General features: G+C 51.5%; 8 protein-coding genes across 8 annotated transcripts; 5 read left to right on the forward strand and 3 right to left on the reverse strand.

The window, feature by feature from the left end:
* Positions 1-249: 249 nt before the first annotated feature.
* Positions 250-2,363, reverse strand: COCMIDRAFT_26648 (uncharacterized protein; the record flags this gene model as incomplete). The annotated part of the gene is made up of 6 exons (XM_007690145.1): positions 250-1,301; positions 1,349-1,741; positions 1,791-1,898; positions 1,986-1,993; positions 2,051-2,148; positions 2,205-2,363. The coding sequence occupies 6 exons, from the start codon at positions 2,361-2,363 to the stop codon at positions 250-252; spliced, it is 1,818 nt and encodes a 605-aa protein (XP_007688335.1).
* A 74-nt stretch (positions 2,364-2,437) lies between these two features.
* Positions 2,438-2,728, reverse strand: COCMIDRAFT_96407 (uncharacterized protein; the record flags this gene model as incomplete). Its single annotated transcript, XM_007690170.1, has 1 exon — positions 2,438-2,728. The coding sequence occupies one exon, from the start codon at positions 2,726-2,728 to the stop codon at positions 2,438-2,440; it is 291 nt and encodes a 96-aa protein (XP_007688360.1).
* Positions 2,729-4,094: 1,366 nt separating this feature from the next.
* Positions 4,095-6,423, forward strand: COCMIDRAFT_96396 (uncharacterized protein; the record flags this gene model as incomplete). The annotated part of the gene is made up of 2 exons (XM_007690171.1): positions 4,095-4,443; positions 4,544-6,423. The coding sequence occupies 2 exons, from the start codon at positions 4,095-4,097 to the stop codon at positions 6,421-6,423; spliced, it is 2,229 nt and encodes a 742-aa protein (XP_007688361.1).
* A 2,080-nt stretch (positions 6,424-8,503) lies between these two features.
* COCMIDRAFT_96328 (uncharacterized protein) lies at positions 8,504-9,943 on the reverse strand (the record flags this gene model as incomplete). Its single annotated transcript, XM_007690172.1, has 1 exon — positions 8,504-9,943. One exon carries the CDS (start codon positions 9,941-9,943, stop codon positions 8,504-8,506), a length of 1,440 nt encoding a protein of 479 aa, XP_007688362.1.
* A 2,131-nt stretch (positions 9,944-12,074) lies between these two features.
* On the forward strand, positions 12,075-12,996 carry COCMIDRAFT_96323 (uncharacterized protein; the record flags this gene model as incomplete). Its single annotated transcript, XM_007690173.1, has 2 exons — positions 12,075-12,289; positions 12,339-12,996. 2 exons carry the CDS (start codon positions 12,075-12,077, stop codon positions 12,994-12,996), a joined length of 873 nt encoding a protein of 290 aa, XP_007688363.1.
* A 505-nt stretch (positions 12,997-13,501) lies between these two features.
* COCMIDRAFT_96375 (uncharacterized protein) lies at positions 13,502-14,018 on the forward strand (the record flags this gene model as incomplete). The annotated part of the gene is made up of 2 exons (XM_007690174.1): positions 13,502-13,604; positions 13,744-14,018. The coding sequence occupies 2 exons, from the start codon at positions 13,502-13,504 to the stop codon at positions 14,016-14,018; spliced, it is 378 nt and encodes a 125-aa protein (XP_007688364.1).
* Positions 14,019-15,310: 1,292 nt separating this feature from the next.
* COCMIDRAFT_26652 (uncharacterized protein) lies at positions 15,311-16,849 on the forward strand (the record flags this gene model as incomplete). Its single annotated transcript, XM_007690146.1, has 2 exons — positions 15,311-16,534; positions 16,628-16,849. 2 exons carry the CDS (start codon positions 15,311-15,313, stop codon positions 16,847-16,849), a joined length of 1,446 nt encoding a protein of 481 aa, XP_007688336.1.
* A 3,115-nt stretch (positions 16,850-19,964) lies between these two features.
* COCMIDRAFT_5646 (polysaccharide lyase family 3 protein) lies at positions 19,965-20,844 on the forward strand (the record flags this gene model as incomplete). The annotated part of the gene is made up of 3 exons (XM_007690141.1): positions 19,965-20,303; positions 20,356-20,500; positions 20,561-20,844. 3 exons carry the CDS (start codon positions 19,965-19,967, stop codon positions 20,842-20,844), a joined length of 768 nt encoding a protein of 255 aa, XP_007688331.1.
* Between the last annotated feature and the right edge of the window lie 135 nt (positions 20,845-20,979).

Consider the following 20,979-nt stretch of genomic DNA (forward strand, 5'->3'; position numbering starts at 1 on the left):
GGGCTTGGGCCTGAAAAGCAACATGATACCCCTTGACTCTTGTCTGGTGCTCTCTCTCTCTCTCTATTCGATTCGCCGTGAAATGATTATGACGACGATATCTTTGCCAATTGTTTTCATCGCTCAACAACTGCAACTTTTTTTCTGCGTCTTTTCATAGTTCGATTCATACAGAAAACGGAATTGCATTAATGTTTTTAATGTATGAAATTTCTACGGGTACAAAACGCGACCATGACTGACAATGCTTTAGAAAAGGTCAGTCATGGCGCCGTGACTAGCATCGCCCACCAGCCTAGCATACTTGGCCAGCACACCCCTCGTAACTGGCATGCTAGGCGGCACCCACGCCTTCAGCCTCTCCTCAATCTCCTCATCGCTGACATCCATATCTATCCTGTTCTTCTCCGCATCAATCGTAATTATGTCGCCATTCTGCACCACCGCAATGGGACCGCCTACAGCCGCCTCGGGACAGATGTGACCCACGATGAAGCCATGAGACGCGCCAGAATATCTGCCGTCTGTGATCAAGGCGACATTGGTCAGCTTGGCTCCCATGATGGCAGCGGAGGCTTTGAGTTGTTCGGGCATTCCAGGGCCGCCTTTGGGTCCTTCATAGCGGACTACAACTACAACGTTCTCGCCATGTGGAATCTGGCCTTGGTTGAGCGCGCTATCTAGCTCGTGCTCTTTGTTGAAGACAATGGCTTTGCCGGTAAACTTTAGGCCTTCTTTTCCTGTGATCTTTGCTACTGCGCCAGAGGGTGCGAGGTTACCGCGGAGGATTTCGATGTGGCCAGTGGGTTTGATTGGGTTGCTTAGGGGGCGAATGAGGGTTTGATCTTGGGGCAGAGATGGGTATCCTTCGATATTTTCTGCGAGTGTCTTTCCGGTCACGGTGAGAATGGAACCATCGAGTAGTTTGGCTGCAACGAGCAATTTCATAACGGACGGCATGCCGCCAATCTCAAATAGATCGGCTGCCATGTAGCGACCACTGGGTGCCAGATCAGCGAGGAAGGGAATCTTGTTTGAGACACGTTGGAAATCGTCGAGAGTCAAAGGAACGCCCGCTGTGCCGGCCATGGCGAGAAGATGTAGGACGGCATTTGTGGAACCACCCAGCACCATCATCATGACAAGGGCATTTTCGAAAGATGCCTTTGTGAGAAGTTTGCGAGGTGTAATGTTCTTTTCCATGCACACACGAATGGCAGCAGCAGCTTTGGCGCATTCGCGCATCTTGGCAGGAGAGGTCGCAGGCGTGGTGGACGAGTTGGGTAGAGTAAGGCCCATTGCTGTGATTTGTTAGTGTGTCGTAATGGCAGATGTGAGCCTGTTGTACCTTCAATCGATGTGGACATAGTATTTGCCGTGTACATGCCACCACAAGCGCCTGCACCAGGGCATGCATTTCTCTCAATATCTTCCATGATCTCATCTGGTGAGAATTTACCATCGCTCGCGCTCTTCAGGTTTTTGTATATGTATGCGCCGTGGCTTTCATAGCAGGTGGAGATGTTGATGGGCTTCTTGAGTGTCTCTGAGTAGCCTGGCATTATGGAACCGCCATAAACCATGAGCGACGGACGGTTGTGTCTTGCGAAAGCCATAATGACTCCAGGCATATTCTTGTCGCAACCTGGAATCGCTATGCAGGCATCGTGGTGCTGAGCACATGTAACGGTCTCAATGCTATCGGCTATTATTTCACGGGTTTGGAGAGAGAAGCGCATCCCTAGTCGAGATCAATCCAAAGTTCGCCAGATGTAGAGGAGTCATGGTACCTTCACCACCCATTGTGATGCCATCCGAGACACCGATGGTATTGTACTGCCACGCAAGCATATTATCGTTTTGAACATGCTTCTTAATCTCCTTTCCCAGGTCCAGCACTGTAGAATGTCAGTGGATTATGCGCGCACGATTGACTGCTGCACCCTAATGGTCTCGCTACGCGTGGGCTAGATTGAGGAACTTACAGTGCATGCTGTGACATTGTCAGTTTGTGGCCAAAATATTCTTGTGCGCGAGGGTCAAAACTAACTTGCATGGATTGCCTTCCCACCACACAGATGCTATACCGACATGAGGTTGTGTCTTCATTGCTTCTCGTGAGGGTACCCCGGCGGCATAGAGCATGGCCTATTATTTGGACCATGTCAACTACTGATGCAATTCAAATGGCAATGGTAGCGAACCTGTGCCCCAGGGAAGTTATGGCCCGTGGTGAGCGTGGACGAGTACTTGTTGAGTGCTGGTTGGCCATTTTCATTTTTCGCATCGTCTGGAAGATGTGGAAAACTGAGAAAGCGCGGCTCCTCTGGCTCCCGTTGCTTCTGAAGGTTCTTGGGATCCATTTTGAGGCAGCCAAAAAGCCAAAAAGGGAGTCTATGGCAGGTACGGCAATGGAACGGGTAGGCGAAAAAGGAAATCAGGGCGAGAGGGAAGATTGACAGAAAGGAAAATGGTGTGGTATTGCGGGAACGAGATAGTGAGGATGGCTAATCGATACCGCGTGTACCCAGGTACTACCGGAACAGGGGCACTTGCACAGTCTAACATGGTCAGGGCTGTCTAAGGTACTCGCGTCGACGTATATGTGGGCCGTGGTCACGCCTCTATCAGTGTCGTCTGGGGCCCAAACCGTCGCGGAGGAGGGGTATCGTGGAGCATGACAAGTGCCAGTCCAGGGCCGGAAGGCTACGCGTTGTGTGTCGTCCATGGACAGTAAGCAGCAGCCAATGCGACCGGACGAGATGAAGCCGAACTATGGCGATTGGGTCAGGCAGAATGCTAGCGGACCCATGGTCGCGCTGGCGTTGGGATGGTAGCGTGAAAGATTTCCTCCGCGGTATCAAGTCCCGAAGTGCGCCGCATCGGACTTGCATTTGCAGCGTGACCTGGCGCCTGGGCAGTGGGCGCGACATGTGCTGGCCCACCGCCAGAGTGCGGCGCTTTCAACGGCGAAATGCTACCTGTCTTCTGGAAGGCCGGGGCCAGTCACCGCTTTTGCGGCTCGGCTAGCCATGGCATTGACAGGCACACTTGGGGTAAAGTATATGTAGATACACTAAGATAATAGTGCGTATGTAGACCAAGTGCGGAGTTTCTGAATCCTCTGCTACGTAGGTGTAGTATCCATGTCGCATCAAAAGTGGGACGTGACCCAGGATGAATACCGTGTCGGCATCTTCCCTCGGTATCCGCTAGAGTCAATGGGTAAATCCAACGCGCGCCTGTGCGAATCGAGATGGGTCGACCTACATACTCTACCTGGTCCTCATCGGGGAGCGAAAAAAAACCTGTCAGGACAGATGGCTTGAGGGCGTGGGGGAGGAGCTGTGGTGACGTCACGATGGACCTGGCGAGTGGAGGGAGCGTCGGACAGGAAGAGCAGTCTGTGGGGGGTTGATAGGAGGAGGAGGAAAAGGAAGAAGAAGGTGATGATAAAGAAGACGCAGATGGTGAACAGCAAGAGGCCAGCTGTGATAGGGCTGAGGGTGGTGGCGTCCAGTCAGCCCTGCCAAGTTGCACGATGCAAGTGCAAGGCAGAGGCGTCGCTCCCGCATCCGGCCTGCGAGTGGCAGGAGCGCCCACCCAACCGCCAACGTCATTTTGCCCGTTGCTCGCCAGAGTCACAGCAACCACCAAAATTCGGCTGTCGAGGAAATCACCACCACCACAACACCACGGCTACTACCATCACCGCCCATCAACAAGCCATCTCTGGTCGCTGCCAGCCCTAAGCAGACACGCCATCTCGCAAGTTCCATCCCAGCCTCGTCATCGCCCGCCCACGACTCCATCTCGCGTAATTCCTTTTGGACAGGATGCCCATCCACATCGCACAATTCGTCCAGCTGCTGATGACGAGGCATTGCTAGCCCTGTATTTGTTGTTCGTCCAACGTGCCCGCCTCTCCCCCGTACCAAACTTTCCAGGCACCGGCTCGTTCCCGCCAGCAGTTGGGGCACGAGTCCTTCTATCCGATTCCATTGGCTGGCCCCAGATCGCCCGTCACCTTGCTGCACGCCAGCACTCCCACGGCCCGTTGGATATACATCCACCGTCGTTCCACGCCAAAGTCTATGGAGCCTCATTCGCGTCCTTGCACGGCCCAGAATGGCACGTTGCGTCTTCCACAGGCTCTGCTGTCACTCCTGAAGACCACTCGTGCAGGCTCGCCCAGCCATCAAGTGACACAGACCGACTCCCACCTGGTCCCCTGGAGTGCCGCGGATATAAACAAGTCTGTCTACCGTTTCCTCAACCCGCTCACTCCCTTCGTACTCCGCCACGGCAATTGGTCTTTGACTCCTGCGGGCATGGTTGAGTTGACAGCGCTGTGTGGAGTCGCGTCTGCACTTTGGATCCGGAGGAAAAGGGGGGGCAAGACCAGGCCTGGGGGAACTCAGCACGCATCCGAGGCCGCAACCGGTACGTTGGTTTTGTCAGATTAACGACCCGTCCATTCCATCACGTGGCCCAGCTAATGCACATGTCCAAGTACTATGCTTGTCGCGCTAACGCTCCATAGATGATGCTGCCATCACCGACCCGGCACTCATAAAGAAGTACTCTGCAGCCAAGTCCTACACCGTGCCCTCTACTGGCTTCACTTATCCTCAACTGCGTACCTTTTATCGTCCACACCACCAAGAAAGCAAGCTACCAAAGGACCCTTGCTCGATTCCCCTTCTGGTCTTCATCCATGGCCTTGGCGGATCTATTGCCCAATTCAGCCCTATCCTTATCAGTCTTTCCAATCTAGCACCATGCTTGGCTCTAGACCTTCCTGGATGCGGTGCATCGACTTTTGAACCAAAAGCATGGGAAGCCTACACGACCGAAGCCCTTGTCCGTCTTCTTGCAGTCGTTATTGAAGAGCACCGTGCTTCCGACGAAAGGCAGCCTATCGTTCTGGTCGGCCATAGCATGGGCTGCTCGCTAGCCGCCCTCCTAGCCTCTCCTACCTCTCCATATGCCCATCTTCTGTCGCAGTACGTCAGTGGCTTGATTGCTATATGTCCACAAGCCGACCCTCCCACTGAGAAACAAGTCAAACAACTGCAGTACCTCTCGTCAGTACCACCATTCCTGTTTGACCTGGCTAGACGCTGGGATCGGAGAGGGGGTGTTGGCAGCAAGAGTGTTTTACGCATGACAGGAGCAGATGCAGACGTGGAGACGAGAAGAATGCAACTGCTCTTCAACCAACAAAGTCGAAGTGCAGTCTGGCAGAGGATGGCACGAGGCATGTGTCCTGATTACTCCGATGGCTCACCAAGGGGCGGCCTTCCCGGAAGACAAGTCTGGAGTGGTCTAAACATGCCCGTGTTCCTCACTGCTGGTGAGATGGATGGTGTGACGCCAGCCTCAAATGTTAAACGCGTCGTTGAATTTTTGGGAAGAGATGTTAGTGCCATTGAGCCGCCAAGCGAGAGGGCTAGTCTACCTATCGCAGCCGCACCATTTGTTCCTGCCTCTATCATGTCAGAGGTGCCTACGAAAGAGCACAAAGACTCGGGTATTGACGCGAAGGATCTGCCACGATGCGAAGAAGACAACAAGACAATTGAATCAACTTCCGTATCCACCGCTGATGGCAGTCTTATGTCTACAGAGGATGGTACCAGGGAGGGAAGTATGACCACTGCAGACGGTCCACTTCTCTCGGGGACTTCGACGTCATCGTCAACCACGCCGTCACCTCACCCACGCAAGCTTGTTGTTAAGACAGCAATCATGCCCAAACCAGCAGCTCACTCTCTGCTCTTTGCTCCATCTACCTCGCGTATCATAGCCGGACTTATCGGTACTTTCTTTGCTGACTACATTGACCCTCGTCTATCATTGGCTTGGCAACTTAGCTACCTATCGACCGAAGGCAAATGGGATGTCAAGAATCTCGAAAAGTGGAAGGTAGTGCAACCAGTATCTGCACCCATTGCCAACGTCTTTCGGGCAATGAAGACGCTCCGAGAAGTCGACGAGGAGCACACACCCAAGGTGCTCACGAAGAAGTGGGCCGGCAAGCTCTGCGCCGTCATCGACATCTCACACGACAACCCCGTCTACGACCCCAAAGGCCTAGAAGAAGGCGGCATCCCCTACTACAAATTCCCCACCGTATCCAAGCAGCCTCCACAACCCGCCGAGGTTAAAGAGTTCTTCGATCTCGTCGATAGAATCCGCGCGGAACACCGACCCGGTCTCATTGGCGTCCATTGCCACTACGGATTCAACCGCACAGGCTTCTTCCTCGTCTCGTACCTCATTGAGCGTTTGGGTTACAAGGTCGAAGATGCGCTTGATGCGTTTCAGACAGCGCGTCCGCCGGGGATTCGTCACTCGCATTTTATCGACGCCTTGTATGTGAGATATTGTCAGGGTCTCAAGAGAGCGCCTACTCTCTGAACAGATGCCTCGTTAATGGTGTTTTCTTTCGTTTATTTAACCAACTCTTTTTTTTTCCTTTCTTGGTGTGTGCATTTTGTTAGCGTTTGGGATCAGGCTTCTTGTTGTACAAGTATCAACCAATTCTCTCAAAAAGGGGTTCCCCCTTTTTGTAGTCGAGTATTTTTTTTGGTCGGGGGTAAAGCGTAAGCGTTTTTGGCGTTGTTTCTTTCTTCCTCTCTTTCTCATTTTTCACTTTTTCTTGTTTGTACACTTGGGGTTTGATTTGGAATGGGTTGGGGATTTGGGGGGTTTCGGTTCTTCGTGTTATCAGGACACACACACACACACACACATTCACATACATAGAGAGAGATTCAGGACTATGGTAATCATCATCATCATGGTTATTGTTAGATGCATTGAGATTCGCGTCTTGTTTCGTCGTCTTTCTCTCTATTCACTGCTATAGAAATCGCGATTATATCGCTTCTTTCTTTTCTTTTCTTTCCCTCCCCCTCTCTGAGTACTCTTGTTCCACATGCTGTGTGTTTGGGTACCCCACCATCCCCAATGTCCATTCGGTTTGAACGTGTTGAGAATAAGAAAAATCACACAACATTCACCCGTTGATTATGCAAAGCGAGAGAGAGAGAGAGAGAGAGAGAAAGATACAAAGACCAGATGTCGAAGTTTGAAACAATTCTTTTTTTTTGTGTGTGTAAATAAATTCTCTCTCTCCATCTCTTTTGTCAACCCAATTTCACGCATTAGTCAATAATACCCTCCTCCTCCTCCTTCTCCTTCTTCTTCCTCCTCTTTCCAGCCGTTTAGTTTTAATTTAGAGTTTTTTTTTGTTCAACTCCTAACCGGAACGTTCGTCTTTAATTTTCCCCTTCCTCCTCTCTCTCTCCCCCCCCCCTCTTTCTCTTTTTCTCTTCCTCTTCCTCTCTCTTTTTATATATATATTCGCCGAAAACGGAGAGAGAGAGAGAGAGAGATTGAAAAGAGAAAGAGAAGAGAAACAGAAAATAAAGATAAAAATCAACAATGGGGGAAAAAGAAAAAACAAGAAAAAAAAACCCCCCAGTTATGATTTTCCTCGACCGAGGGGGGGGTTTTTTTTTCCCCGGTTCCATTGCCGTTTCTATTCCCGTTTCCGTTTCCGGGGAGTTTTTTTTCTTTCTTTTGGTTTGTCCGCGGAACGAGGGAAGGAAAAAAAAAGGAGGGAAAAGGGGGAGGAGGCGTTGGTTTGATACTAAAAAGTTCACGCTGTTTGATTAGTTCGATGGGGGGGTTATTGTTGCGAGATGAGTGCAGGTGTAAGAGAGATAGATAGAGAGTGCTAGAAAGGGGAAGGAGAGAGAGAAAAAAAGGGGGAGGTTTGTAGCAAGATGAAGATGCAATCAAGAGAAAAAAAAAGAGTACAACTACATTGATTGAAAACCGTGGATGGATTCTTTCTTCTTCCTCTGATGAACATGATGATGATGACGGTGATGGTAATAATAATGATGATGATGATGATAGCGACAATGATGGTGGAACGAGAGAAGAGAAAAAAAATGGTAAGAAAAGAGAACATTGATATCCTCCACATCGTCGTTCATCATTCAAAGTTTCCCCCTGCCAGATCATGATATAGCTTTTTGATCCTAGCCTCGTGAAAGTCCCTTCCTTCTACGATCAACCATTTTTTTCCCTTTCCGTTCGCCTTGGTTCTTTTCCTCCTTTTCCTCTTCCATGGTAAAAAAATAAAATAGCTTTAAACAAGCTCGTACATGGCCCCGTTATGGACTTAGTCTGGGTCTCGAGACTTCCTACCGCAGCGCCTCGCAATGCATTCGTCAATATAGATAGAAATAAGACACGGGATCGAAGCGAATGTGTTGAGAAAAAAAAAGCGATTTTGAATGCTCGTGTGCTGCGTAGGCCTTGTGGTGAGTCAGAGTTGCTACAATTTCTCGGTCCTGGCGTTTGGGCTGATGGCACAGCCATATGGAGGTGCTCCCCCCGGTGGTTGTGAGGTGGATTGGAATCCCCTACTCGAATGTCTGTACGCTCACCCTCATAGTAATGGGAGCAAACTGTCATGTCGGAGTCACAACCTCTGTTCTTGAGACTGCGGTTCCGGGGTCGTCTCTACACCCTCCATAGCGCCACCCTCTTTGCTTCGTGGAAAGACACTACCCTCGGTAGTAGTGGGTGTTCCAAGCCTTTCCGTGGGGTACTTTTCAAGGTCCTTGTGGCTAGTTGAGAAGGTCGATATGACCGGAGTATAGTTCTGAGGATGATCAGCCTGTGTGGGCGTTTTGGCTTCTGGCCCAGCAGAAACGGGGCTCAACAGACTTTCTGGTCCGTGCTTGCCTTCGGGAAGTTGTAATTCGGTTTGCGAATGAATAGCACCTACTAGGCCGTTCCAGCCTCCTTCGATGTCGCGGAGTAGGCGCACGTACTCCTCAGGTACTAGACCGCTCTCCCCGGTCTTTGGGTCTTGGGCCACTAGCCAGCCTTGACCGTGTCTGTATGATACTAGAATGACCTGGCCTTCTACCAATGGTAGCTCGTTATCGTTTTCGCGGGCAAAGTCGAATAAGGCAACTGCCTTACCGTGCATCTCCTCATCGGGTGAAGCAATGGTAAACTGGTAATCGCGTGAGAAGCGGCTGTCGTCGTATATGTAGTCTTCAGGCTCGGACATGTCGTCGTCTGAATCGTATGGTGGGCCTTGTTGGAGAGCTGTATCGGCGTCGGCATAGGCACGTGGTGGTAGGGTTGTCGCAAAATGGGAATCACGCCGCGACGCACCTTCGGGGACGCCAAGTCGGGATGACTCTGGCGGGTATGTGATGTACTCGCTGCTAGAACCATTAGCAGTATCGTCGTTGCCATTGCCGAATTGGCTGCTGTCGCCATTGAGGGGCAGAATGGAGCTACGCCGTTGTTCTTCCGGGTATCCTCTTCGCCCGCGTGTGTGATCAAAGTTGACAATGTTGGACTTGTGTTTCTTGTGTCGTGCGCCGTGGTGGCTAGTGACTACGGGGCTGGAGATGTCTTCGTCCTCGCTATATGGTGGGCCTCCGTCGTACGAGGTCTGGGGGAGTTGTTCGCCTTCTTTTTCATCCCACGACCCCGCTGACCAACCGCTTCGTTCGTTGCGCCATGCTACCGGGGGTGGGTCCGAAAGTCTCCGGCTATGCTCGCTTGCGGGGGTGGATATGTCTGATGGCTGTTCCGGGAGGGGACCGTAGAACAGAGGATGGAGCGGGTCGTAAGCAAAGTCGCGCACCAGTGAGTAGGGCAGGCTCGAGTGGAAGATGGGAAAGGCGGTTGATTGCGGCCGTGAGCGTACCGACTGGTGTGTGTTTGATGTGTTTGAGATGTTTGAGAAGGTTGAGAGGCGCTTGTTGAGGTAGGAACTGGCGCGCTCAAGCTTGGCCTTGGAAGGCGGGGAGGTGACGAGTGGGGGTAGTGAGGTGCGGTTCACGCCTGCCTGCGCAGCATTCGGGTCGCTACGTGGGGATAGGACATCGGCAGCCATATTTTGGTCAGGCTGATGTGCGCGCGCTGCAGCCGGTTCCGTGGGTTCGTCTAGCCGTTGAGTGTAGACAGGCGTGTCTGGAGCGGTGCCGGTGTCGGTCATGCGCAATAGATTTTTTTTGGGGGGGGGGAAGGGAGGGGAGGTTAGAGTCGAGACTGAATCGTCAGCGATGGTCTATATGGACTGCTGGAAGCGCAGCAGAAGGCAGTGTAGTGGGTAGTGCGGGCAGTGCGGGCAGCAAGGCGGCGCACCAGACGGATAAAGTTGGCGTAATCGGGAATGAGCACACAAGAGCACCGGCGCAATTGGCGCTGAGTGGACCAGGGAGCGAGGCGCACACGCAGGGCTGGAGCGAGCCAGAGATGAGGGCTCTGAGGCTGGGCCGGGAGCGGTTGTGGGAGATGGCGGCGCGAGTGGAACCAGGTAGGCGTGTGGAGGGGAGAAGGCGGGCGATGGCCAATGGGTTGGCGGGCGCACTCGAGGGCTTGGGAGAGGCGGGCGTGGCGATTGGGGGGAGGGTCCGTGTGGGAGAAGAATGTTTGGGCAGTGAAGCGGCTGGAGAAGGAGTGGATGGGGTTGTGGGGGTGCAGGCACAGGACTGGCGCTAGGGCTTGGCAGTGAAGGATGCAACAGTTGCGCGCCTGACGGATAATGTCGAGGCTTCGGGAGTGTCTCGGCAGGGAGCGAGGACACAGCGTCGAGTGCAGTCAGTGGAGCGGCGCGTGGTGGACGAAGGCGGGTTGGGAATGGGTGCAGATGCTCTATTTTTGGGACGGGCTGGCGGGGGACATGCTAGACGCCGGTTCTGCGTTTCAGAATCAGTCCAAGGCGCTGCGGGCGTCCAGAGCCATGTGGTGGTGGGCGTGGGCGTGGACGTGGGCGTGGACGAGGTGGATGTAGTAGCAGAGGAGCAGCAGCGCAATGGTTCATGCCATGTAGGACGAGTGTGGTGGGCGGGATGGTACTAGCCGGCAGCATGGACGAGGGGCTGTGCCTGTGTGTCTGTGTGTCTGCGTGCGTGCGTGCGTGTGAGTTGTTGCGTGTGTTCAGCCTTGGAGGCGTGCAAACCGCTCCGGCTTAGCCCTGTTGGCCTCTAGATTGTTTCAGGCGCGGGGGGGCTAGCTGCTTGCAGACGACCTACGCCGTCTTGTGCTGCGACGGCAGCGAGGAACTTCCCTGGCCAGCCTTCACCGTATGCTGTCACGCTGCCAAAAGACGCCCAAACGCATAGCCTGTCTGGTCTGCCTGTGTTGCTGCATCTCCACGTCCCTGTCCGGGCACGCTGTCTGACAGGCAGGCCGAGCCGCGCCGCGTCCTGATCGGGCCACAGATGGCCTGCTTGCGCAATACCTACCTACCCAGCACAATCTCACCATGCCCAACAAGCCCGCCCGGCCGAGAGCGACAGCGTCCAGGTCCAGGAACAGCAAGCGAGGCCCATGTCCATGGCACCGCGCCGGGCCCACGGCATACTTGGGTACAGTAAGTACTCGGCGGCCATGGTATACTTGCATGCCGGTAGCATCATGGCAACTTACTAGCAGTCGTTAGTAGTATTAGCAGTAGTCATGACAGTCGTAGTAGCAGCATTAGTACTGACTTTACTGTGTAGCCCCTCCATTGCGCCGTTTGCGAGTGCGTGACGCATGCTGCTCGGCCTGCCCCACCTGCCCGTAGCCCCCAGCACGGCCCGCTTAGTCAGCCCCGCTACAGGCACAATGACCTGCTGAGTGCGAGTGCGAGCTCGACAAAGCTTGCTCCTCCACTGGCTTCGTGCCTTTCACAAGCAAACATCCACCACCACCACAGCAACCCCCTTTGGCCTCAACCTCAGCCTTTGCGTGTCAGAGGCTATGACCTGGACCACTCCTCCTGTATACTGTACGTCTCCAGTTCCCCCTCCCTTGCGCCCGCCCCTTCCCGCTGCCCGCCCTGCCTGTGAGATGATGAACACATATTGGAGCTGTCCTAGGCACTAGCCTTTGAGGACTCTCAATAATAATATACACTGAAAATTCTGAACCTCGCGTGATCACTGCCACCGTTACTGCATACACACATGTAGAAGCACGACTGACTCTGGTGAAGAATTTGCAGAGCTGCGCCCAAAGACGCGAAAAAAATAATAATAATGTCGGCCGACCCACGACTACGCGCGAGGCAGCAGCAGCAGCAGCAACAACAGGCGACGCCTGCAGCTGTGCCTCCACCTCCTCCGCCCCCGCCCGCCGAGCCCCAGCCTATGGGCATGGACGGTGCCGGTGACACCCAGCCAGACCCGAATGTAGTCCCCGACAACAGTTTCAAGCTAAAGTTCTGCACCGTATGTGCTAGTAATCAGAATCGGTATGTACATGCGTTTGCTCTTCTCACACCTTGATCCTAACTTGGCCAGCTCCATGGAAGCTCATCTCCAGCTGGCATCAGCCCATCTTCCAACTATCAGCTTCGGTACCGGCTCCCTCGTGCGTCTGCCCGGGCCGACCATTACCCAGCCCAATGTGTATCACTTTAATAGCACCACGTACCGTGCCATCCATGATGAGCTCGCCGAGCAAAACACCGCTCTGTACACAAACAATGGCCTGCTCAACATGTTGGGTCGTAATTTAAACATCAAGGGTTACCCTGAGCGCTTCCAGGACTGGGTACCCGGCAAGCCTCGCCTTGACCACGCTGAGGACAAGGGCTCCCAAGGTACTGAGGCTGGAGTAGTTGACGTCGTCATCACCTGTGAAGAACGTTGTTTTGATGCTGTGCTCGAGGATCTACATAACAAGGGCGGAAAGCTCAACCGTCCTGTGCATGTCTTCAATGTCGACATCAAGGACAACCACGAGGAAGCCCTTGTTGGCGGCAAAGCTATCCTAGATCTTGCTCTCAGTCTGAATGAAGCTGCTGCCAAAGAGCGAGAGATACATGGTGACAGCGGATGGCAGTCTGGTGGCGGTGCTGCTCGTTCTGGCTTTGACGAGCGTGTGCCGGAGATTCTCGCCACATGGCAAGAGCGCTGGCCAAACATGCCCGCGCTCTGGAGTCTTGCATGGTTCTGATTTCACCTCTATGCCGTTTTTGTCTTTTGTTTTCGTGCTGGCTAGAGACAGCCTTTTGATACCCATTTGCATAGCGAGGCGTTCGGGGTATCACATTGACCAGTTGATGATCATATAATTATGGGATACTTGTATGAATGAAATACTTGGTCTTACGCAGATACCACTTCCAATTGGTCCACATATCAACCATTCCCGTGATAACCGTGCGATTGCCAAGTGACACATAACGCCTTGATACGACGACGACGATATTCAATGCACGTCTCTTCACACCGTTGTGGCTTGGTTGCACGGCCTGCAACTAGCCACGTGTGCGTGCAAACACCACCTCCCATGAACATGCTCTACTCGCCGGTAAAAGAAGCAAACCCAACGCCAAACACCTTCCAACGCTGCGACTAACCCTGAAACCTTCCACATGTATTCGCCTCTTTTTCTTCTTCTCCACAGCCATCACCCACAAACCATGAAGCATCCACTCTCCATAACCATGTTGATCGCAATGCTACTCCTATCACTCTCCCTTGTCTCGGCCTCTATCGCAGACACCCCCAAAACACCCCAGAAGAAGAAAGCGTGTGGTTGGGAACTCATGCAGAACTTCAGTGCGTCTTTCCCTTCCCTCCACACACACAGACACAACATTACTCGCCCCCCCCCCCCCCAACCAATTAACCAGACCCTTTCCATCACTCCCCGAATCTATTATTATCAAACACAGATTATTATCTGACACCCGCACAGACATCTCCATAGGCAGTCTGGGTGCCTTGTACGCGAAACAGACAGGCGATCGCTCCCTGTGCACCCGCCAGGACGACGCCTCAGAGTACTGCACTTGCATTTACGAGTGTGGAAATGGGGTTTGGAGTCATCATCAAGCCAAGAGACATGAAGACGATGATGGCAATGATGATCACAATGATGATGATAAAAGTACTACTCATGTTAATGCGTGGACTTGGGAACAAGGTTGCGGAAAGTACTGTCATGCTGGCGTGTGTGATGGTCAGGTTTAGTCATGGTGGATAGTACTAGTTAGTAGTAGGTTTCAAACATTCTCTTGGGTATAACAAGTATAGCATGAGGTCATATGCCTATTTACTTTTGTACTTATTACTCTTACTTATTATACGACTATAGCCAAGGTTTTGTGTGTTATCGATATAATCAATACCTCTTCTTCTTCTTTTTATTCTTCTTATTATAAATATTAATATTCTCATTATCACTATGACCAGGACGATAAATTATACCTATCGGGAAAACTCAAACTAATAACCCCGCGACAACGGAAAGAACCTTAATTAGGCCAAAAAAAAAGTATACATGTCTGACTCGTTAGAATGTTCAACACGCAAAAGAAAAAGAACGACGTTGGCCAGATTCGAACTGACGCTCCCGAAGGAACAAGATTTCTAGTCTTGCGCGATAACCACTCCGCCACAACGCCTTTTGGTTATTCGATGACGTAAGCTAAAATTAAAATGTTTATATTCATTGTTTGGACGGTGTGGACGAGCCGAAGAACTACTGACTTTGCTTCGAATAGAAACAACTTCCACTTTACCTTTGTTCTATCCAAAATTGATAGAGGCAACACCAACACCCCATCGCCACTGATACGACAAACAACATATTTTTAGTGTTAGGCCTTCCATCTTAACGGTATCTGACGTGCGTACCCAAGAGGCTTTGTCTTCGGGCCTTCCGGTCACCGCCCACCATGGCCCCTGCACAGCCACATCAACAACTAAGCCTTATACCATGTGCCTGTAAACCATCCTTCAGCCTTGTGACGGCTCTCGCAGTCTATCTCTTGGTGGAAATATTCCAGTTGTTTGTTAATATCCCCATCGTATCTGTTCAAAGTACTATACGAAAGCACGTTCTCAAGCTCAGGAGCTGTCAGTATGGTGTATCGTGGCCGGCCTTCTACTGGGTGCAAAAAATGTCGTGAGCGTAGAATTAAAGTGCGTACTAGGCCGTGAGCTCGGTCCATCTTGAATGCAAGACACTTACCCGATCGAAACCATAGTGTGATGAGCGCCCCGGTGGCTGCGTCAAATGCTCTGATCGCCATCTCCAATGCCCAGGGTACGATCGCAACATCGACAACTTCTTCCACGATGAAACAGCCCATATTCAGGCAAAGGCAAAGAAATCAAAGGCAAAAGCTATTGCGGCTCGTGATGCTCAGGATGAAATCGAGGCGCGTAATTTGCGGGAAGCTTACCTGCACATAATAGCCCAATTATCGCCAACGCCGGCTGTAACAGCGTCACTCATCGATCAAGGAATCTCGTTCTTCATGTCATACTATACGCTTGGCGTTGATCAGCCGCCTATACAGTCCGATGAATACTCGAAACATCTGTCGACCCATGGCTTCCATCCATTGGTCTCCACATCCATGACAGCTTTGGGCATCGCTGGAATAGCAAATCTGTACATGGACCCTCGCCTAAAGCGTGAAGCCACTCGCTGGTATTTGGATGCCATCAAGATGACAAACGCCGCCATATCGTCCCCTACAGCTGTCACAGCCGATAGCACCCTCGCATCCATTAATCTGTTGGGCATGGTTGAAGCGACTTCGAATGAGAATAGTTTGCAAGGGTGGAGCAATCATGTCGAAGGTGCTGCCTCTCTCATCAAGATGCGAGGCATGGACCAGTTTTCAACCCCAGCTGGGCAGCGCATGTACCTCCATACTGTTGGCCTTCTTACCATGAACTGCATGGGAAAGGGCATGCCCCTTCCCAAATTTGTTCACGACCTCAATACTGAAGTCATAAAGCACTTGGACACCAATGACCCTAGAAACCGCTTCTTCTTTCTCCACATCAAAACCATTGACCTTCGAGCACGCATATTGAACCAGCAAACCCACTCACTACCCGAAATCATAGAGTCAGCGCTTGAGCTCGATAACATTGCAGCCAATATCTTCAAAGACTCAGGACCAGAATGGGACTACGATATTGTCCTATGCGAGAAGCGACCCGAGATCTTCGACCACTTCTACCATGTCTACTACACGGCGATAGCTGCTCAGACATGGAACTGGGTGCGCTACAACAGAATATACTTTCATGACATTATCCGAAATTGTATACTAGCCGGCTTCGCGTCTACACCACCAGCCCTCGTCGGATCAAAGTACCACGAACAACTAGAAACAAGCGTCCGTACCTTGTACAGTTTACAATCAGATATTCTAGCTGGTATGCCGCAATTCCTCCATGACGTACCTAGCGAAGTACCAAGCGAAGTGTCAGATGACACCAGCAACAAGTCAACACCAACGTCTGTCGGCGATGAACTCAGCGCATCACCCGCAACCGCAGCTTCCCCCAAAACCCCCCCAAACTCACCTGCAGAGTTCCAGACCGCTCTCAAGACCCTCGATCAAAATTTCAAGGGTATGCCATCAGGCGTCGTCAAAGCCCTCATCGGCACCGGCTCAGTCAAAGACCGTCTCCCCATCGTCCGCGTAGCAGGCGGCTACTCAACCGTATGGGCACTCTATGTTGTACGTATTCCCCTTCTCCCCCCCCTCTACATTCCCCCACCACCTCTTACTAATTCCGTTTTATTTTTTTTCCCCTTTCTAACCTTTCCAAAGGCCGGTTCCATGCCCATCGCCTCGCCCTCGAGCCAAGACTTTGTCGCAAAATGCATGGTGCGCATCCAAAAAGAATTCGGCATCAACCAAGCACAAGTCCTCGGCAAAGCACTCAAGTACAAGCGCTACCTCGCGTCACAGGGCGCCATCCCGTTTCGTATCTGTCCGCAGTACCTCCCGCCGGATTCGGAGCCGTATGGTAGACCGAAGACGGGTGTGTGAGTCTATGTAGTCACAAATGAAAAAGGAAATCAAGTACGATATCGTTTATTGGGTAAGAGAGAGACGGGGGGCGGGGGTTTCTTACTGCGAATGAAGCACAAAACTGGGATTGAGGGAGATATACATGGCATACTTTACAGAGAGAGAAAGAGAGAGGCAGACTATAGGCTGCGGGAAAATAAATCAGTGTTAAAGTTTGTTTGTTTGTTTGGAGGGGGAGGGGATTTAAACCTGGTTGGCGGGTGGCATCGATAACGGGGCCATCCCTGTTCGATATGTGAAATTAAAATTCACTTCGCACTTGTTGTACTTGATGTCATGGTCCATTTTTTTCTGCTTTGCAACTGATGAATCCTTTATATTTCTCGGGGAAAAGATGGGTTAGAGGGTGTTTTTTTCTTTGATTGAGCAAGCAAAAGGGGGGGAGGGGAGGGGAGGGTTTGTGCATGTCTGATTTGCAGTACTTGGTGCGGAAATTAGCGGCCGACTGCGTGTATGTAGCGGCGAAAGAGCAAAGTTTTTTTTCTTTTCTTTTCTGGCTATCGTCATGATTGCTAGCAAGTCTGTCGTGTGCTCTCAGAAATAAGTCTTGGGAAAGGAAGGCACGGGGCAGGGTGGCCGGAGCATAGACACGTCAAGCTACGACTTTTTTCGAGCTCAAGGAGGTGATGAAATTGCTCGTTATGACTCATTTACACGCCTTGACTGGCCAGACCCATTCTGCGATCTTCGATCTGCTGTTACGCTTACTGATCCCGATTTTGTCCGCTCCTTGCCACTGGGTTTGTGCGTTTTCTCAACGGGCATTTTTTTTCAACAGATGATTTCAAGATTCTGGAAGTACGTTCCTACTTACGAATAGGACGCAAGCAAAGTGAACCTTTATGCCATAGTATACGGTCGTATGTCTCAATATGACAGAATGGTTTTGAGCATGGATGTCTGTCTGTGAAATCTCTGAGAGAAGAGAGAGGAAGCATTTCTCTTTATTCGGAAGATCGTTCGAGGAAACCAAGCCATCTCCAACATGGAACATCAAGAGATGCTTCCCCTATACTTATGTAGACATTGAGATGAAGAGACCTCTTGGCAACGACGTACGTACAGCATGATGTGGGAAATAATTGTTTGGCAGGTTTGCCGGGGAAAATTATAGAGACGGTAAGGCAGCCAGTGAGATGGCCTACACGATGATGCGCAGATAACAACTTTAAATTAACTATTTACCGGACGATGCACCCCATTTTAGAGTGGAAAGGCCCGATCTACATGAAATCTTTACATACGTATGAGCCAAGAAATTGGAGGTTGTGACAATGAGTGCCTACGCGTCCAAGTAATTCCGCCAAAGACACAAGGCAGAATCAAAAAGATCGCTGCGTAGCCGTCCTATACTGATGAGATTTGTTAGTATTCATGATCCTTCATGATTTTCATCGTTTGCATGACGAATCTCAAAGAAAACCTGGGTAGCGGTTTACTTACTGCTCTTGTTTAGACTCCACCAAGAATTTGCTTGGCAGGGCGGGTTCTACTTATTGCCCACAGTTTTCGGGTAGCTGCATGCGTCAACGGAACCAACAAGCATGTCCGAGAGCCGTGTTTGAGTACAGGGTACATTGAGATTTCAGAATGTGGAACCTTGGTAATAGAACGCAAGATCCCCGACGAAATGAGGACCCCTGTCTTCCAAATTTCGATACCTGAAAGAACAACCATGTACTTCCACAATATTTCCAGTGTTGACAGCGGCTTGTGGAACTTTGAGATCACCTTGACATGTTTGTCACGTGACATTCTGCAGTGGAAAACGCACGGGTCTCGAGTGACATATCTGGCTTCGCGAGAACTCGAAACGCCACCTCCTTGACAGCCTACTGCCGCAAAATGTGCTCAGCCAGGCACCTTGGCTATCAGTCTTATGGACGGATGCTACTACTCAGCCATATCCAAGCATCATTGCAACATTTGATCCACCTAATGTCCTTTAGTCCTTCTGAAAAACAATTCTATGCCACGCGGCCCCATGAGTCGACACACGGCAACGTCCAAACATTGAGAAACATAGCTCCTGGTGATGAAACGCCATAATCCCGTAGGCGGAAACAGATTTTCCTATGCGAATTCAGCCACCAATCTATAATTCCATGGCATTGTGAGATTGCGCCAAACACAAGACAAGAATCTGGACCTATCGGAAAATAATCCAGAATCCGGTGTGGAATCAGTCATTCAGATACAGCGCACGGCACGTACTTGGGAGAAGCTTCACTAGTCGCATAAAGGCATAGTAGATGAGATGCTGCAGGATCGACAGAGCAGAAGTGGAAGCCTTATGGTCTACCCCACCAGTAATACGAGGTCCGCTATGCCAAGATACACTGCGTAGTTTTGAGCTTAAATGAACTCGGTACCGACGAGGCACTAAGATAGGGAGGAAGGGAGGGACGGAAGGAGGTGTAGCGGAACAATCTTCACTTGGTCAAGTGTGCATTCTGGTGTGACCACCCGCCCCGCGCCTTGAGTCGCGAACGACTTGAATTTCAACCGTGAGGAGGTGGCGGAAAATTGCTTGACTGGCCAGGCGTTCTATCTAGAGAGCGGAAATCGTCGCGCGCCTTGGCGTCCCAGATGAATGGGATTGAGGTGGACCTCTCTACCGTTTCACTACACAGCTTGGCATCTTTCCACGGGCTAGCGTCGGCGCGGCAGTCTGTTTCTAGCTCCAATCGACTTCAATTGCCGCGATGCCCTATTTACATTCCACGAAACAGCTGCCATCTGTGAGGCGCGGCGTCCAATCAAAGCACCTCCTCAGGCTCTTTGATTCAGACGCATGATGCGCTGCGCTTTGGTCTCGACCCCCACTGGGGAGACATTCCACCGTCTGTACCTGGAACGCGCGCGGAGCAATTGCTGGAGAGCGGGAGTGGCAGTCAAACGAGTATAAGTGCAACAAACACCCCCATAAAGAAGAGGGCATCCAACACCGAATCCATTCAGTCCTTTATTTGCTTGACGCATACCACACTCCCTATATCTTCAATTCGTTTCTATTCGTGCTGCATATACCACTTTTTCCAAAGCATCCCAACCCAATAAAATCTCCATCAAAATGAAGTTCTCCATCGCCCTCATTGCCGCTGCTTCTGGCCTCGCCGCCGCTGGCCCTGCTGCCCCCACCCCCAACGATGCCTTCACCCTTGCCAAGCGCGCCTCTCTCCCCATCCCCGCCTCCAAGGGATCCGTTACCCTTAAGGCTCCTCAGGCCGTCAGTGGCACCTTTGATGGTGGCATGAAGACCTACGGCCGTGGTGTCAGCTGCACTGGTCAGGTTGAGGGTGGTGACAAGGACGCCGTCTTCATCGTCAAGAACGGCGGTACTCTCAAGAACGCCATCATTGGAAAGGACCAGATCGAGGGTGTCCACTGCGAGGGTTCCTGCACGATCGAGGTAAGATATCTGTCTATTCTGGGCTAGAATGATTAGCTGACTTTTGAACTAGAATGTCTGGTGGGTCGACGTTTGCGAGGATGCTCTCAGTCTCAAGGGTGACGGTAACGCTGTGGTCAGGGGCGGAGGTGCCCAGGCTGCCGCTGATAAGGTCATCCAGCACAACGGAAAGGGTACGGTTACCATTGACGGCTTCAGTAAGTTCACCCCCTACTACTTCTTCATCACCGAGAACTACAAATACTAACTACTTCCAGCCGCCGTTGACTTCGGTAAGCTCTACCGTGCCTGCGGTAACTGCAAGAACAGCGTCACCCGCCATGTTGTTGTCAAGAACGTCAAGGCCTACAGCGGAAAGGTCCTGACTGGCATCAACCCCAACTTCGGTGACAGCTCCACCATCTCCAACACCTGCGCTACCTCCGTCAAGACCATCTGCGAGGAGTTCAAGGGTACCACCCCCGGAAAGGAGCCTTCATCCGTCTCCAAGGGTCCTTCCGCCAACTGCAAGTACACCGCTTCCGCCATCAAGACTTGCTAAACGCCCTATATCCTGAGTCAGTAGGGGGTCGATGTGAGACTTGGAGAGTTTGAGATATATGGTCTGAATTGTTGGATTTTGGATTCTTAGTGTATATACTACTTCTTTCTCAGCACATATTAATACATGCAGTGC

This window comes from Bipolaris oryzae, assembly GCF_000523455.1.
Source record: "Bipolaris oryzae ATCC 44560 unplaced genomic scaffold scaffold_72, whole genome shotgun sequence".
NCBI classification, from domain to species: Eukaryota; Fungi; Ascomycota; class Dothideomycetes; order Pleosporales; family Pleosporaceae; genus Bipolaris; species Bipolaris oryzae.